The sequence below is a fragment of the Vipera berus genome (genome assembly GCF_964194415.1).
Source record: "Vipera berus genome assembly, chromosome: 3".
NCBI classification, from domain to species: domain Eukaryota; kingdom Metazoa; phylum Chordata; class Lepidosauria; order Squamata; family Viperidae; genus Vipera; species Vipera berus.
In genome coordinates this window covers 93883277-93901414 of record NC_138204.1, presented here as the reverse complement: position 1 = coordinate 93901414, position 18138 = coordinate 93883277, and the positions used below count along the sequence as shown (strand labels likewise).

The window sequence follows — 18138 nt, the reverse complement described above, 5'->3', positions numbered from 1 at the left end:
TGAGATTTCTCATTAGGACAATAAGACACTCTGGGATTTGTATTTTCCTAGGGACATTTTACAGTTTGACATCGTTGACCTGTTATATTAAAGGATTGTCTGTGAAATCTAATTGATATTATTTGATCATTGATTGCATTGTACCCAAGTATTGTCCTTGCTATATCTTTCTAATTATGAAAACAACATTGTTCCTTATTTGTTTTTCATGTCCTTAGTAGTAAACAGTAAGGTCTTTGGATTAAAAGTGTCGAATTCAGGTCCATTTCAATTAGCTGGTGCTAATTTGATTCACTTAAATTTTACTGTGTTGAGCTTTTCCACCCCTTCTTCCTATATTTGACTGTAATTCTGCCATTGTAGCTTCAGTTTTTTTTCCCCTTGCATGGCAACATTAGGAGCTAGACATCCAGAAGGATTTAACCTAGTTGCGTTATAAACACTGTTAATATTCCAAAAGATCCTCAGCTCTTCCTCAGGTGCATGTTGAGATCCATCCATGATAAGGAGGCCATGATCCAACACTGTATTGTAAATCACTTTATTTGGTCCAAACATTTGGTTTTAGCTGAACAGCTGGGATTATCTTTGTACCTTGGGTGATTCTACTGGGAATATACAGTTTTGGCGTATATTCACAGTGTGCTTCATTCTTCACTCTAAGGAGCACCCCCATCATGCTGAAACAGCATACTGTAGCAGACTGCAGTCTGAAATGTGCTAGTTAATATTCTGTCATTTATTGTTATAATAGGGTGACATCTAGTGACAGTTGTATGTATCGTGGGAAAATGGGCCCAAATCTCTAGTACCATCTGATCAGTTCATAAATTTATATAATCGTAGACACTGATGGAATAAACATCTATGCTTTGTAGAATTCTACATCTGGCGTATCACACCAGATTATGCAAAAAATAGCAATGCAAGATCAGAAGATGCGGAGAGCACCTGGCCCATAAAACGACTGAATGGATAACATCATCAAAAAATGTTTGGTGCTGACTTGTATAACATGTTTGATACCAATTTGTATAATAATTTGGAGCTTTCAATTGTTAGCTGGATGATAAAACATGGTGGATATTTTAGTAAAGGTATCATTAAAAGATAGTCTATTTAACACAGAACTTTAAAACAGTGATCGTCATTCTGACTATTACAATCCAATTAAGATATCTGTAGCTAAACCATTTGTTTTACTGCTAATGGATGGATATAAAATGTCTTATTGCTAATATATTACTTTAGTATTGATTGATAAAATGAATAGTTCACATTCCAAAAATGGCTGAAAATGCAATGACCAGGTTAGATCATTTTTTCATATTTTATGACTATATTGCAAAGTTTCCATCATTTTGAAATATGACTTATAATAGAATTAAACTAAATCTAAAAGCTGGATTTATTTTCCAGTCTTCTATCTTGATTAAACATTGCATCTATCTTTGTATGTGATAGCTGCTGCAAAGATACCTTATAGCTCTTAATACAAACTATGTATATTTTTATTAGAAAGTACGAACTTTTCTTTCTGCAAAAGAATTAGTAATTATATGGAGTACTGATATCTAAAATAACTTGGTGTTTGAAAAGTAAATAAAAAACAGAATTTAATTTAATTTGAAGGTCATTTTTAGATTTTAATTCTATGTATTAGTTTGTTCCACATCTAAAATTTAGCTTTTTCTGAACACAAATTTTATTACAATAAAGTTTAGTCTAATATTTAATTATGAATGACCTGTTAAATAACAATTGGTCTTTTCTTTTTCAAACAGAAATTACTAGAATTTTTTATCTTCATGATTTACACATTGTTAATTATTGCTACTAATATTTACATACTAACTAGATTTTCACAGTGACCTACATTATTTTAAATGATACAAGATACTCCATTATATAAAACTAAATGAAATGTTAAAAATTCTTATCCAGTCTCATTTAATTCTGTGATGCTATATCCCGTTTATTCACCTTGTGTTTTATTTTTACGTGTCATTTACCTTTTTTTTGCTTTCTCAAAAGTGTTTAATGAAAATATAATTTTAAAAACATTAATTTTTACACTTGAGGAAGTACATAAATGCCTCCTAATAAAGAAAAAGTTCATATTGATATTGCTGTTTTTATACAGCAGGATGACAAATCAAAGAAACAGTTCATTTGTATCAATACTCTAGAAGATACACAAGCTGTCAGAGCTGTGGCTTTTCATCCAAGTGGCACTCTGTATGCTGTTGGCTCAAATTCCAAAACTCTGAGAGTCTGTGCCTATCCAGACCTCCAGGACTCAAGGTACGAAGAATGTGTCGGGACTTTTCTCATCACTCGCCATGTAGTGTTTGCATCCATGCTTGCTCTCTGCTTTTTTTGTTTCTCCCCATTTATTTTTAACTTACTGGTAATGAAATAATACAAAACTTAATACCACTAGAATATTATCTGAAATACTTTACGTATACAGGTTCTAGTCAGATTTATTTTTCACACTCAAGAAAACATCATTGGGCTCAATTTTTTCTTTCAGTAGCAATGTGAAATTCCATTAAGCAAAGAATTAGTACAATTTGTCCATTTCTCCTTGGGGGATTTTTATTAATGCATTGACTAGACATGTGGTTCTCAACCTGTGGTCCATGGATCCCTGGGAGGCTATGATGTCATCAATGGGAGTCCGTGAAGGCGTGAAGAAACGTTATGATTTAAATCTTGAGTTAAGTCTTGGGGGTCAGTGGCCACAAAAGATACTTAAAGGGGATTTGTGGTGAAGAAAAGGTTGAGAACCACTGAACTACAAGAGATACAGTATACACATTTTAATCACTTTCATGGTAGGTGATTATAGGTTGTGGGCTTTTTATTTTTGTGCCTTTGAGTCAGTTAAAAGGAAGTGATTGGCCTGGCTTTGTGCCTAAAATGGAACTCAAACTCACAGCTCCCCCAGTTTCTAGCCTGGTGCCTTATCTATTCTACCAAATTGGCTTTCTGTATAATTTTAGTACCAGTTCATAATTTCTTAAGGTTGTTGTTGATGCTAGATGAAGCAGATTAAAAATCAGGTCTTTTTTCTAGTATATCTTTCTCTGGGAGATTAGCTCAGCTTCAAATAAACCTAGATTTACAACACACATACATACACACATAGACAAAAAAATTCAGTAAAATTCTTAATTGGATAAATACCTTTAGTATCCAGTAATAAATAACAAAAACATCAATTAATACTTTATTGTAATAATATGATATAAATGGGATTTTTTTAACATAATAGCCTAAATAACAATACTTTGAGGTGATTTATATTAAACTTCATTGAGACAAGTCAAAATTTAGCTTTTATCAATAAAAGCAGCTGACTTTTTTGATAATAGTGTATTTTTACTATTTAGTTGTATTGTTTCAAGCACAAGTCCCATCTTACTTCTATTTCAGTTTACATTTCATAAAAAAAATCCCTAAAAATTCAAATACATTTTTGAACATGCTAAGATTCATAAACGTTTTTTCTGTACAGTTTTCCTGTTATTTCAAGACATTTATAAAATATATACCACAAGTCATATTCAACTTGTTTGCTGCCCATTGCTTATTGGTTCAGAAAGTAAGAATTTGATTGATTGATTCATTTTAAAATGTAAACTGATTAAGTATCTCATGGTAGAGATTAGGCAGTGGGTCTCACATGCTTTCGTGCAAAAAAATTTTAATCCTAAAATTAAGGAAAGGAAAAATGACAAACAAGATACACCTTTGCTGCAAGGAGAGGAAAAGAAAAAATGCATAGCACATTTCCACCTTGTACTTAACTGTGGTAAAAATATACCCTGACAAATCTTTTTTTTAAATGAATACTCCTATAATATTGTCTTTATTTTATCCCTAGCCCAAGAGTTAAACCAGTTACATTTCTTAATTTTACTGGTGTTAAAAAATAAGTAGTCCTCACTTATCAACTGTTAATTCAACAACTGTTTGAAGTTATGATGGTGCTGAAAACAGGCTTTCAATCGGTCCTCAAAATTGTAACTGTTGCCTCCTTGCAGTTACATGATTGCAATTAGGACATTTGGCAAGCACTGCACATTTATGAATGTTGCAGCATCCTGTGATCACATGATCACCATTTGCAACCTTTATAACTGGCTTTCAACAAAGTCAGTGGGAAAGCCAGCAGGAAGTTGGAGGATGCAGTAACATGATATTTCACTTAATGACCTGCAGTGATTCACTTAACTTCAATGGAACCGATGTCGTAAGTCATTCCAGTCACATGACTTTTCACTTTATAACGGTGTTACATAGTGACAGAGCAGCCAGCCCCAATTGTGGTTGGGAAATGAGGACTATCTATAATATCTTTCCTCTAATTTTGATACCAGCAGTCAAATTATCATGCACGGGTGACCAATAGCATGCCTTATATTGTTGACTTTAACGAACAAATTGTTCCGTTAAAGTCATTGTGACTACTGAAAATGCATTTGGAATCATGGTTCATTTTTCATTTGTATCTTTCTGTAAAGTAAGAAATTTAGAAAGTAAGGAAGGTAATTTTAAATTGGTTCAATGGTTCCATCATTCTCGCTGAGTTTCGTCAATCTTCATTGTCTTGTGTGGCTGCCAAGCATGGCAAAAGGGAACCTCAATAATGACTGTTCTTAGATTACATGACTTGCTGCTTCATCAATTAGTTGTCAGTTTGTTGTATAAAATATTGGCCCAGTGTGTGTTTTTGTGTGACCCATCACAAGCCAGCTTTCACCATGTAAAACTGAAAATGCCATAAGTGTGTTAGCTCACATAGGATATCTTGTGAAGTATGTTTCTAGTCTCTTTGTAACTATTTGCTTATATGTTGTTTAGCTCCTCCACTGCTGTTCCTCAAAAACTCGTATTTGACTTAGGCAGATCTGCGCTCTCTTCTTCTGTAAAGATGACAACAAAGTAACTAGTTTATTTATTTCCTCTTACCTACACCTTGGAATCTTTAGTTCATTGGGTTTCTTTTTCTTTTGGCTTTTCCATTATGCGCTTTCCCACATGTAAATATATTGCCTTCTCTATATGTTTGGGCCATTTTTTTCTTCACTTTTTATAACTTAATACACTGCTCCACTTTTCAGCTTCTGTGTCATGATTCTTTTTTTAAAAAAAATGCTACTGTTAAAAATGTCTTGATTATATTAGCTCTCCGTTGCTATATTAGCATCCTCTTTTATTTGCTCAGTTCAACAGCCAAGTAGTAACATTACGTCATTACTTTTACATACATGTTTTACATATGTACATTTTATAGCTGCCTGTAAATGATTGTCAAATGTCTCTTTCCTTGGGACTGTTTTGGTTATGGTTATGCTTGTATAGAAAAAGAAAATAACGCTAGGCATTATTACACTTTCATTAGCATTATAGTTATGAGCCACTGTATCTGCATATGGCTAAATTGGTTTTCTTATACATCAATTTGTTTTCGTGCATATAATACTTTGCCTTCGCTATCTCAAGTACACTGTCTCAAGTGGCTTAAGAAAATAAATGTTAGTCTTTCTTTCCACTTTAACTATATAGATTGCAAAAATTATTTTGGGCAGTCCAATCGTATAAATTAACCTTCGCTCCTATAATATTAGAAGTGGATCTGTTCTGTTGCACATATTCTAACTATAAATAAAAACGCTGAGCTTTTTGTTGTTTTGTTCTTTGAATACAAAGGTGGTTAAAAGTTGCTGTTCAAGATGAGGGCAGTTATAGAAAAGTTCTCTCACAAAATTGATTTTGTGCATTCCAACAAATTCCAGAAACTGTTACCACAAAGTGGTATTAATATGGATTGGATTTGATAGCTAGGTATGGATTTTATTTCAAACGGTGGAATCATTTAACTCCTCTTTCAGCAAGTTGTTGTCTCAATGGAACAAAATGTAGAGACAGAAAGTAAATCTCTTTTTATTGATTGAACTGTGGATGATTTCTAATATATCAGCAAGTACTATAACTCTAGATTGATTTACATTAGCAACATTCCATAAACCCTACTATTCTGCTTATATACAGAAAGTTTTGGAATCCTGGAAGTGGATTTTATATGTGAAAAGATTTGTATATCATTAGTTCCAGTGCTCAAATTCCTGAGCACTGGATTTGGGAGATCAAAAACTTCCCATTCTGCATTAGCCCAGTGTTGCAAGATTTGGGTTCCATAGTCTTTGGAGAAAAAAAATCCTATTATTTTTTAAAAAAAATCTGTACACTGCAACAAGATTGATTCAGCAGTTGAATTAGTCGTGTTTTATAGGAGAATGATAGGCCAATAGATTTTGCTGGAATGAGAGAACAAGCTAGAAATATAGAAATTATTTCAAGGTTTACTCTTATGTGGTTTTTGTGTGTGTGTGTGTGTGTGTGTGTGTGTGTGTGTGTGTGTGTGTGCATGTAGATCTTTGGTCATTCTGGTTTTTTCCCCACATAGAATTGGAGGTATCAGGGCAACGTTTCGACGAAATCTCATCCGTCATCCTCAGGCTGGTGACTGCAGCTTCGTTCTTCTGGGAGAAGTGTGTGGTAGTGGCTGTTTGTTCCTCTTTTTTAAACTGCCAGAGGGGGTGCTGTGAGTGGAGGCTTGGCTGTGTTCTCCCAGAAGAATGAAGCTGAAGTCACCAGCCTGAGGATGACAGATGAGATTTCGTCGAAACGTTGCCCTGATACCTCCAATTCTACGTGGGGAAAAACCCGAATATATATAAAGAATTTTAGGGAGGCTAATATGATCATTTCGAACTTCTTATGTTCTCATCAGTTAGTCATACCCTTTTTATCTGAGATTCGAACCTGGGCTGATTATATATTAGGCAGTTGCTTTAACTTCCTGAGCCACAGGTTCTTTCTCTATTAGCTAAGAAGCAAGGGAGATATATGTGTTAAATATTTGTCAAGTCATTTGAATATTCATTTGAATAATCAAATGACTTGACAAATATTTCACACACACACACATATATATATGAAAATAAGAATAATAAATTGGAAATGCTTTAGTTTAAAAATGTAAAACAACCTAGGTAAGATGTGAAGGTTAAACAGTTTTGAAGCATAGCTAATAAATCCCAAGTTGGGAAAGGACGAAGGTCAATAATTTCTTGCCAAGATTCCCCCATCTCCTCTTTTGATGTAAATATATGAATAGCCTTTTATTTGAAATTAATGGAAATTTCAGCAAATGACTTTAGACTGGGGAAAAAGACAGACACCACAGCATTCTTTAATTTGGAATTACATCAGGGAAGGAACAAAATGTCCATCCTACATATTGCTTCCCCAATCATTTTAGCAGTGCCCTCTCTTTCATTTATTGTAGATCTATGAGACACACAAACACTGATGGATCTTGTAGCATAAAATACAATTTTACTACAGGATAAAACTTTTTAAAAATACATTTAATTAAGTTTGAAATGAAAATAATTTATAGCCAGCTAAATTAGATTGCAGACCTCCATATTAATCACTGATCTCTTTGAGCTTTATTTCTGAATGGATATGCACAGAATTGTATATTGTTGACTCAGATTATATAATGTGAGAAAGAAATTGCAAATCAAACTGTTCTAATTCAAACATATTCTTTCGTGACATACCAAAAAAGCTAGTTATGATGGTACTTTGTTTTGCTTTATTTTACTTTTTAAAAACAGTTGGCACATACATTTAATAAATTATTACTATTATTATTTAGAGGTGTTCCCAACAGTCACATAAATGTTTAAATACAGATAGTCCTTGATTTACAATTGAGCCCAAAATTTCTGTTAAGTGAATTTTGTGCCATTTTACAAACTTGCTTGCCACAGTTATTAAGTGAATCACTGCAGATGTTAAGTTACTAACAAAGTTGTTAAGTAAATCTGACTTCCCCATTGACTCTGCTTGTCAGAAGGTCACAAAAGGTGATCACAGGATCCTGGACACTGCAACCGTCATAAATATGAATCAGTTGCCAAGCATCTGAATTTTGATCACGTGACTGTGGGGATGCTGCAACGGTCATGTGAAAAAACGGTCATAAGTCACTTTTTTCAATGCCATTGTAACTTTGAATGGTCACTATATGAACTGTTGTAAGTCAAGGACTCCCTGTAAATAGCTTTGTTTTCATATTCACAGAAAATTAACTAGTTTCAACTCAAACTTTATGATTAGATATACTTCTGCTGGTTACATTTATTTTATATTTAATAACTTATCTTTTTGTATTTTATTTCCTAGTATCTTATTTAAACCATTTAAAATTATTTGGTGAAAATATTTATTTATTTTATTTTTTAAAATAATTACTCTTTTCCAATATTCTTACTAAGGCAGAAACTATTGTAGTTGGCTGTATATGTTCACACACATATGTTCATGCACACACAGACACAGAGTGAAGGGTATATATATATATATAATAACCTTACAATCTTTATAATATTTTTAGTGGTAATAGCACTCCAAAACAACCAGTTGTTCGTTTCAAACGGAACAAACATCACAAGGGATCAATCTATTGTGTAGCATGGAGCCCCTGTGGACAATTGCTGGCTACTGGTTCCAATGACAAATATGTTAAAGTGCTGCCTTTCAATGCAGATAGCTGTAATGCCACTGGTAAGTGCAAGCAATTATAAATTTTAATATATCTGAACAATGGTGATAGAAGAAAAACAAAATAGCTCTTGCTAATAATGTGACCGAGTCAGAACTAGCTGTTCCTTTCAATCTGGAATATTTTCAGAGGGAATCATTGATTAATCCTAATTCTGAATAGCATTTTCTCCTTTCCTAAATTAGGACAGAATCAATTTCTCTGTCTCTATTCCTACCACATACATATTATATATAAAATTAATTACAAATAAATGTTGATGAATGGCAAAATATTTACTGTATTATAGATGACCTGAAATATCTTCTGTATTTTGTGTATAAAATGCTTAAATCAGGTTTTATCCAAATATATGCAATAATGGCTCTGCCCCCAAAAAGTATTCATTACCGTATATACTTGAGTATAAGCCGACTCGAGTATAAGCCGAGACCCCCAATTTCACCCCCCAAAACTGGAAAAAGTTATTGACTCGAGTATAAGCCGATCCGCCGTTCTGCAAGCCTCTGCCGCCAGCAGAGGCTCGATCCGCCATTTTGCAAGCCTGAATACACAGGAATACCCTGTGTGGCCAAGGCTCGTCGGCAGGTCTCCGTTCCTCCTGCCGACCTTTGGGGAGGTTTGGGCGCCTCCCCAAACCTCCCCAAACCTCGGCAGGTCTCCGTTCCTGTTTGGGGAGGTTTGGGCGCCTCCCCAAACCTCCCCAAACCTCGGCAGGTCTCCGTTCCTCCGCGCAGACCTGCCGACCTTTGGGGAGGTTTGGGCGCCTCCCCAAACGTCCCCAAACCTCCCCAGGTCTCCGTTCCTGTTTGGGGAGGTTTGGGCGCCTCCCCAAACCTCCCCAAACCTCGGCAGGTCTCCGTTCCTGTTTGGGGAGGTTTGGGCGCCTCCCCAAACCTCCCCAAACCTCGGCAGGTCTCCGTTCCTCCGCGCAGACCTGCCGACGTTTGGGGAGGTTTGGGGAGGCGCCCAAACCTCCCCAAAGGTCGGCAGGAAGAACGGAGACCTGCCGAGGTTTGGGGAGGTTTGGGGAGGCGCCCAAACCTCCCCAAAGGTCGGCAGGTCTGCGCGGAGGAACGGAGACCTGCCGAGGTTTGGGGAGGTTTGGGGAGGCGCCCAAACCTCCCCAAACAGGAACGGAGACCTGCCGAGGTTTGGGGAGGTTTGGGGAGGCGCCCAAACCTCCCCAAACGTCGGCAGGTCTGCGCGGAGGAACGGAGACCTGCCGAGGTTTGGGGAGGTTTGGGGAGGCGCCCAAACCTCCCCAAACAGGAACGGAGACCTGCCGAGGTTTGGGGAGGTTTGGGGAGGCGCCCAAACCTCCCCAAACAGGAACGGAGACCTGCCGAGGTTTGGGGACGTTTGGGGAGGCGCCCAAACCTCCCCAAAGGTCGGCAGGTCTGCGCGGAGGAACGGAGACCTGCCGAGGTTTGGGGAGGTTTGGGGAGGCGCCCAAACCTCCCCAAACAGGAACGGAGACCTGCCGAGGTTTGGGGAGGCGCCCAAACCTCCCCAAAGGTCGGCAGGTCTGCGCGGAGGAACGGAGACCTGCCGAGGTTTGGGGAGGTTTGGGGAGGCGCCCAAACCTCCCCAAACAGGAACGGAGACCTGCCGAGGTTTGGGGACGTTTGGGGAGGCGCCCAAACCTCCCCAAAGGTCGGCAGGTCTGCGCGGAGGAACGGAGACCTGCCGAGGTTTGGGGACGTTTGGGGAGGCGCCCAAACCTCCCCAAACAGGAACGGAGACCTGCCGAGGTTTGGGGACGTTTGGGGAGGCGCCCAAACCTCCCCAAAGGTCGGCAGGTCTGCGCGGAGGAACGGAGACCTGCCGAGGTTTGGGGAGGTTTGGGGAGGCGCCCAAACCTCCCCAAACAGGAACGGAGACCTGCCGAGGTTTGGGGACGTTTGGGGAGGCGCCCAAACCTCCCCAAACGTCGGCAGGTCTGCGCGGAGGAACGGAGACCTGCCGAGGTTTGGGGAGGTTTGGGGAGGCGCCCAAACCTCCCCAAACAGGAACGGAGACCTGCCGAGGTTTGGGGACGTTTGGGGAGGCGCCCAAACCTCCCCAAAGGTCGGCAGGTCTGCGCGGAGGAACGGAGACCTGCCGAGGTTTGGGGAGGTTTGGGGAGGCGCCCAAACCTCCCCAAACAGGAACGGAGACCTGCCGAGGTTTGGGGACGTTTGGGGAGGCGCCCAAACCTCCCCAAAGGTCGGCAGGTCTGCGCGGAGGAACGGAGACCTGCCGAGGTTTGGGGAGGTTTGGGGAGGCGCCCAAACCTCCCCAAACAGGAACGGAGACCTGCCGAGGTTTGGGGACGTTTGGGGAGGCGCCCAAACCTCCCCAAAGGTCGGCAGGTCTGCGCGGAGGAACGGAGACCTGCCGAGGTTTGGGGACGTTTGGGGAGGCGCCCAAACCTCCCCAAACAGGAACGGAGACCTGCCGAGGTTTGGGGACGTTTGGGGAGGCGCCCAAACCTCCCCAAAGGTCGGCAGGTCTGCGCGGAGGAACGGAGACCTGCCGAGGTTTGGGGAGGTTTGGGGAGGCGCCCAAACCTCCCCAAACAGGAACGGAGACCTGCCGAGGTTTGGGGACGTTTGGGGAGGCGCCCAAACCTCCCCAAAGGTCGGCAGGAGGAACGGAGACCTGCCGAGGTTTGGGGAGGTTTGGGGAGGCGCCCAAACCTCCCCAAAGGTCGGCAGGAGGAACGGAGACCTGCCGAGGTTTGGGGAGGTTTGGGGAGGCGCCCAAACCTCCCCAAAGGTCGGCAGGAGGAACGGAGACCTGCCGAGGTTTGGGGAGGCGCCCAAACCTCCCCAAACGTCGGGAGGTCTGCGCGGAGGAACGGAGACCTGCCGAGGTTTGGGGAGGCGCCCAAACCTCCCCAAACGTCGGCAAGTCTCCGTTCCTCCGCGCCCTGCCTGCCTGCTTCTTTCCGCTGCGGAAAGAAGCAGGCAGGCAAGGCGCGGAGTTTGGGGAGGTGCGCGCGCACCTCCCCAAACCTCCCCAAACTTCGGCAGGTCTCGGACGGCGGTGGCTTGGGAGAGGTGCGGGCGATCCCGAAAGCACCAAAGCCTCGGCCGCGCACAAGTCCTCGGTAAGTTTTTTTGTTGACTGGAGTATAAGCCGAAGTGGAATTTTTCAGCCCAAAAAGTGGGCTGAAAAATTCGGCTTATACTCAAGTATATACGGTACTTTTTCCTCAAAAATGATTATTCATTGTTAGATGACATTCCTTTTCTTTCAGTGAGTTCATAATAGAAAAAGTAAAATGCAGCAGCTCTCCTGATGGAATAAGATATTTTTGGTTATCCATTATTAATCATAGCAGTTTATAGGTGTTTACTGTAATTATCATTAATTATTTTTGCATATGAATACCTTTTAGGGCCATTTGCCATTTATTAACTTCTTTAATGGATTAATGGGGACACAGCTTCCTCCATTAGCCCATTCAACTGAAGTTTAATGTGATTTCATTTTACACGGCAGCCTTAAGTTACTGATGGGACTCTAACACAGGGTTCCCCAACCCCTGGTCCGTGGGCCAGTACCGGGCTGCAGCATGCCAGCAACTGGGCCACACAAACAAGCAAAGCTCCATCCTCAGGATGCAGGCAGTACATGAAACCACACCCCCTCTGGTCCACGGAAAAACCTCTCTCCACAGAACCGGTCCCTGGTGCCCAAAAGGTTGGGGACCTCTGCTCTAACAGACTCCATTGCTATTAAGTGTAACAGAATTAGGATCAGTAGTGGAATTCAGCCAGTTCGCACCACTTTGTCAGAACTGGTAGCTAATTTTTTGTTGCCCAAGCCCAGAATGGACTTCCAGAAGTGGCATCCACAGAGAACCGGTTGTTCACATATTTGAATCCTACCAATGATTAGAATTTTCTGCAATTACTGTAGACTCTCTTTAAAAAAATTATAATTGGAGTTTGGTAAACTCCATTTTAAGTACCTAGAATGTCTCTATTTAAATTTTGCTCCAGCACAACACAAAGCCCACCATTAGGAAAGAAAATTATTTTTCCCACTGATTAAATGTTTATACAGATTCCTGCTATGCTGCCAGGTAAGCCTGATAAGAGTCTTTTTCAAAACCACAGCCTGTCCTGGTTGAAGTTTGCTAAAACACATTAACTATACATTTTAAAGAATTGAAGGTCTATTTGTTTTTCAGCATTTCACAACCAAGTTTTTGATCATTTTCACAGTGTCTTAAAATTCCTTAAATGGTTAGTAAACCTACCCTGTACTAAAAATGTATTTCTTTATATTTTTCCTGTTCTAATGCTTTTAGGGCCTGATCTGGAATTTAGCATGCATGATGGCACTATTAGAGATCTAGCTTTTATGGAAGGTCCTGAAAGTGGTGGCGCCATTTTAATAAGTGCTGGAGCTGGTGATTGTAACATTTATACCACAGACTGCCAGCGAGGGCAAGGTCTCCATGCTTTGAGTGGCCATACCGGTATGTTCACAGCTCATCAGAATCATTAGCTTTCTAAAATATCTTGCCATATGAAAAGTTTAATAAAGTTTAAAATGCATACTATACATTAAAAACATAAAGATAAAAAGTTACAAGTACCTCTTATAGTCTCCCTTGTTGCGGCTTAAGTGTTTCTTAATTATAAACCGCTTAGAGAGGGCTGTAAAGACTATGAAGCGGTATATAAGTCTAAGTGCTGTTGCTGTAGAATTTAATAGCTTTTTAAAAACTGCAGCGAATACAAATCAGTATCTGTTGTATGCAGGTCACATTTTAGCACTTTATACATGGAGTGGATGGATGATAGCATCTGGATCCCAAGACAAGACTGTGAGATTCTGGGATCTCAGAGTACCAAGTTGTGTTCGAGTTGTTGGAACAACATTTCATGGAACTGGTATGCTTACTGATACTGACCTAAAAACCCTTATTGGTGGCAATTGTTCAATATATTTATTGTGCAGAAGATGGAGATTGTCATGAAAAGGAACAGCTTTTTCATAAATTTGAGCAAATACTGGGAATCTTTTGTTAGACATCTAACACTATTATTAGAGGGACTTTTCAAATAATACTACAGAATGTTTATTTTGTAAATGGCATATTTAATGACCAATGTTCCAATCTCGTATTGTATGAAATATCATTTAAAAATGTAGAATAACTTTAAACTTTTACTTATACATGCTTTTATTGTCAAGTAAGTTTAGCTTTCTCAATCAAATGTTCCTGTTTTTACCAGAGTTGCAAAGACAGAATCAGATTGCCTTACAGTATTATACAGTTGATCCTACGTTGATACCAATGATTGTAAATGCATCTTTATTTTGACTAGTATTTTAGAAAATCTACATTAAAATCTTGATTTGAAACCAAGCTTACAGTATATAATGGGTTGGTTTTTTTTAGGCAGTGCTGTCGCATCTGTAGCTGTAGATCCTAGTGGCCGTCTGCTATCTACTGGACAGGAAGATTCCAGTTGTATGCTTTATGATATCCGTGGTGGGCGGATGGTTCAAAGTTATCATCCTCATACCTGTGATGTCCGCTCTGTTCGCTTCTCCCCTGGAGCTCATTACCTTCTCACAGGATCTTATGACATGAAAATAAAAGTCACAGATCTGCAAGGTAATTTCACTTCTGAACAATTTCTGAACAGCACAAATACTCCCCATCTCTTATCTTCAGAACAACTTCATAAATTTATTTATTTGATTTTTATCCCACCTTTAGTATTTTTTATAAGTAAGTAAAGGCAGTAAACATGCCTGATACTTCTTTTACCTCCTATTTTCCCTACCAGCAATCCTGGTGGGTTTGGTTGAGAGACAGCAAATGGTCCAGAATCATCCAGAAACGATATAGAATTACTGGTTTTGTAATAAATGAAAAGAGGGATGGGGAAGCATAATCCATCTGAACTATTTCACAGTACATCTTTAATGATCTTGAACTAAATAAAGTTTATGTGCAAAGATAAAATAAATGGCAGTGTGTGCAGACATCCTTTAGCAATATTTAATTATTTTTCATAGGTGACCTTACCAAGCAGCTACCAACTATGGTAGTAGGGGAACATAAGGACAAAGTGATTCAGTGCAGATGGCACACACAGGATCTTTCCTTCTTATCATCTTCTGCTGACAGAACTGTCAAACTCTGGAGTTATAATGGCTAAAGGCAATCTGTATGGATAAAGCACACACAAGACAACTGGAGTGTCCATAAGAAAAGCAGCATATTGAGCAGGAAGATGCATCCCACAGAAACTTGATTGTTAATGAGATGTTGATGTGTTGGTGTGGATTATTATTTTTCAGTGCTTTCCATGTGATCTCATGCTGCTACGACCTACTAGTCTTGTTGCTGAAGTTTGTTACAAGAGCTCTTGCAAAGTCACTGTGCACTCCAAAAGTTAAATTTAATTATGTGTTTACACTTTGTGTTATTTGCATTCCCTGGTCTTTGTCTCAGTGACAATATTTTTTAAAAATCCAGACTGAATTACAGTTCAAGGAAATCACATGCAATATCATAGCATCCACACAAATAAGTCTTGTTACGCCATGCTGTACGTTGTTTACATCTATCTTAATTAGCGGTCCAAAACCTTACCCATCAAAATTTTGTTTAATACATATAATTATGAACTCTAAAGATGGCTAAAGAGGGGATGACTCGATCATAGTAACCGTCTAGAGATTGAGATATATGAAATGATTCTCAGCTTGAGGCTGTACTTAGATTATGTTCAGCACTCAAGCTTTTGGTAGAAAAAACATTGGTGTGAAGTGACGTTAGCATTACTGGATGCGAATGCAACAAAATACCTCTGTGTAATGTAGGAAAGGAAGCACACTATTAGGTGTGGTTGGTACAGTTATTTTCATATCAGTGGCTATAATCCTACAGAGGCACGTGTGTATGCAGTTAGGAATTTTTCTGAAGTTGCTATAATTACTAATTGCATTGTTGAAAAAATTAATATATTAAACTGCCCATTCCTCACCATTGCAAAACCGTATAATAAAATGTTTCAAAATATTCTCTGGTTACACACAGTTTTCTCCTGTGTATATATAGAATACCATACAAATTTTAAAGGCAATAGCATGGCTTGAAATGCTATGTCTGCATGATAATCTAAAACTAAATTATTTCCCAGTTCAGAAGTTTATTTGGAACTTTTAATTTCTTGCACTGACTATACAATATAGTTGCAATTTTATTTCTATATTTAGAGTATTATGTTCATGTATTGTTTTATATTTTCATATTGTACATTTATATTGCTTTTAAATTAATTTTTTTAATATTTGGATTATTTATTTGAAGTAAAATTTAAGGCTTGGTTCTAATTAATATATGCTGTGCACTCTAGCAAGATCTTTTTGAACTGTCATTAAAAAAAAGTTGAGGTGACTATAGAAGTGTATATGTACTTAAATTCAATAAAGATTTTGACACCTGAAAAGTTAAGCTATATTTTTTTCTTCCTTCATATGGAAACAACTACCATGTATACGCGCATATTGGGAGATATAGAAATAAGCTGACACTCACATTTTTACCAAAATAACATGAAAAATCATTACCTACAGTAGGGTGAACCACATTTTTCATGCTATTTTGAATAAACATTCAAAGGCTGCTTATCCATGGATGGGCTTATCTGTGCATATATAATGGAAATATCTGTACTTTTAAAAACTTTATCACAGATTCATCCACTGAAAAGCCAAACTTAATGTGCATTTTGGCACCTAAAATTCTTGGCTTATAGCAGAATAAACCTTTTAAAATAAGAGCTGCAGTATAAAATCCACCTATATAATAAAGATGGTCATCTATGTATTCATTTAAAAGCCCTCTGAATTTCTTGATTATGGTAAAAACAGCCAAATTAGTTTAGTAATTAAGTCACTAGGCTTGAAAGCAGGAGACCATGAGTTCTAGTCCTGACTTAGTCAAAAGCCAGCTGAGGGATCTTGGCCAGTCACTGTCTCATCACCCTAGTAAGCAGGCAGTGGCAAACCACTTCTAAAAATCCTAACAAGAAAACTGCAGAGACTTCTCTCAAAAGCACAAACAAATTGAAAAACAAAACAGTAAGGGAAGGATTCTTGCACCATCCTGTGGACTAATATTCCCTAATGATAGGAGCAAAACAGAAAAGGCTGTCTTTTTTCCCCAGGGATATTTATTCAGGAAACTGCTGTTTTATACCTGATCAGGGGTTTTATAGCTGATCCTGATCCCCACAATGGACGGCTAACTAGTGAAATGCTTCCAAAAGAAACTGTGCACTGATTATTTAAGATCAGCTTTGCACCTCCATTCAGCTTCCCTGCTCATGGACAGATTTGCAGACTTTTTCCTCCATGTACCTGAAAAGTGCCCTCAGTATCTGATACGCATCTCCACACCTCAGATTAACTGGGTGAAAATAGTTACTGTAGATCTCACAATATTACATTTTACACAGTCTTAATTGGATTATATCCCTAAAGTAGATAGATTCAATTCTCTTAACCTCCTTGTCAAAGTATTTTTTTTATTATGAAAAAGCTACATTTGTATTTTGCCTGATGACAACGGGATTTTCGGCATCATACAAAAAACAAATATCACACCACTTTAAGATAACAAACGCAAAATATCGCACTAACCCTTACTTTTAAAAAAATTGATTTTTAAAGCTAACTGTACCAAAATGCCTGCTGAATAGAAAGGACCTTTTAGCTGGTACCACAATGCCTAGGAATCACCCCCCACGAAACTCCAAAGGAGAGTATGATTTAATTGGTATGCCTTATCAAAAGACTTACTTTGATAAGTTGTATGCCTAACAAACCTAATTCACTTTTAAGTAGATCCTTTAAAATAGACCCTAATTCCAGGGTACCGTAGATACGGTATACAACTGCACAGGAGAAGAAAACTTTTGAGCAAGTTTGGTCTCCAATCATTTCAGCAATAAAGATTAAGCACTCCATAGAACCCGGAATGCGCTGTAATCCTAAAAATCTCTTAAAGAGACCTCTTCTTGTGGAAAAGGCATAGTAATAATAAATAATAAATAAACCTTTATTGTCAAAGTACAACATGTGTACATTGAGATTAGCTGAGCCTCTCCCCCCAACACACAGTGACAACAAACCATCCTACCACACCATGTGAACCACACAGTGACAACCCTCCATCCTACCACACCATGTGAACCAACTACACCACACACCGGCCTCCCGGTGTGTACTGTAGTACTGTAAACAAGGGAAAAAAAACCATTTTTCTCCGCCTGATATTTAGCTTTTCCTAGTGCAGGGGTAGGCAACCTCGGCTCTTTTATGACTCATGGACTTCAACTCCCAGAATTCCTCAGTCAGCTACGCTGACTGAGGAATTATGGGAGTTGAAGTCCATGAGTCATAAAAGAGCCGAGGTTGCCTACCCCTGTCCTAGTGCCATCTTTGCAGTATCAACGAGGTAGTAA

At 38.9% G+C, this 18138-nt stretch overlaps 1 protein-coding gene across 2 annotated transcripts in view; it reads left to right on the top strand.

Moving 5' to 3' along the window:
- The window catches only part of WDR47 (WD repeat domain 47), a 41834-nt gene extending 25729 nt beyond the window's left edge, over positions 1-16105 (top strand). The window contains exons 10-16 of one of the 2 annotated variants that reach the window (XM_081325326.1): positions 2144-2304; positions 4873-4953; positions 8483-8652; positions 12954-13124; positions 13411-13542; positions 14055-14273; positions 14681-16105. In XM_081325326.1, the coding sequence (XP_081181452.1) occupies positions 2144-2304; positions 4873-4953; positions 8483-8652; positions 12954-13124; positions 13411-13542; positions 14055-14273; positions 14681-14823 (1077 nt within the window). In that variant the 3' untranslated portion in view covers positions 14824-16105. The remainder of the gene's footprint in view (positions 1-2143; positions 2305-4872; positions 4954-8482; positions 8653-12953; positions 13125-13410; positions 13543-14054; positions 14274-14680) is intronic. The other variant, XM_081325325.1, reaches the window with a different exon arrangement.
- The last annotated feature ends 2033 nt before the right edge of the window (positions 16106-18138 follow it).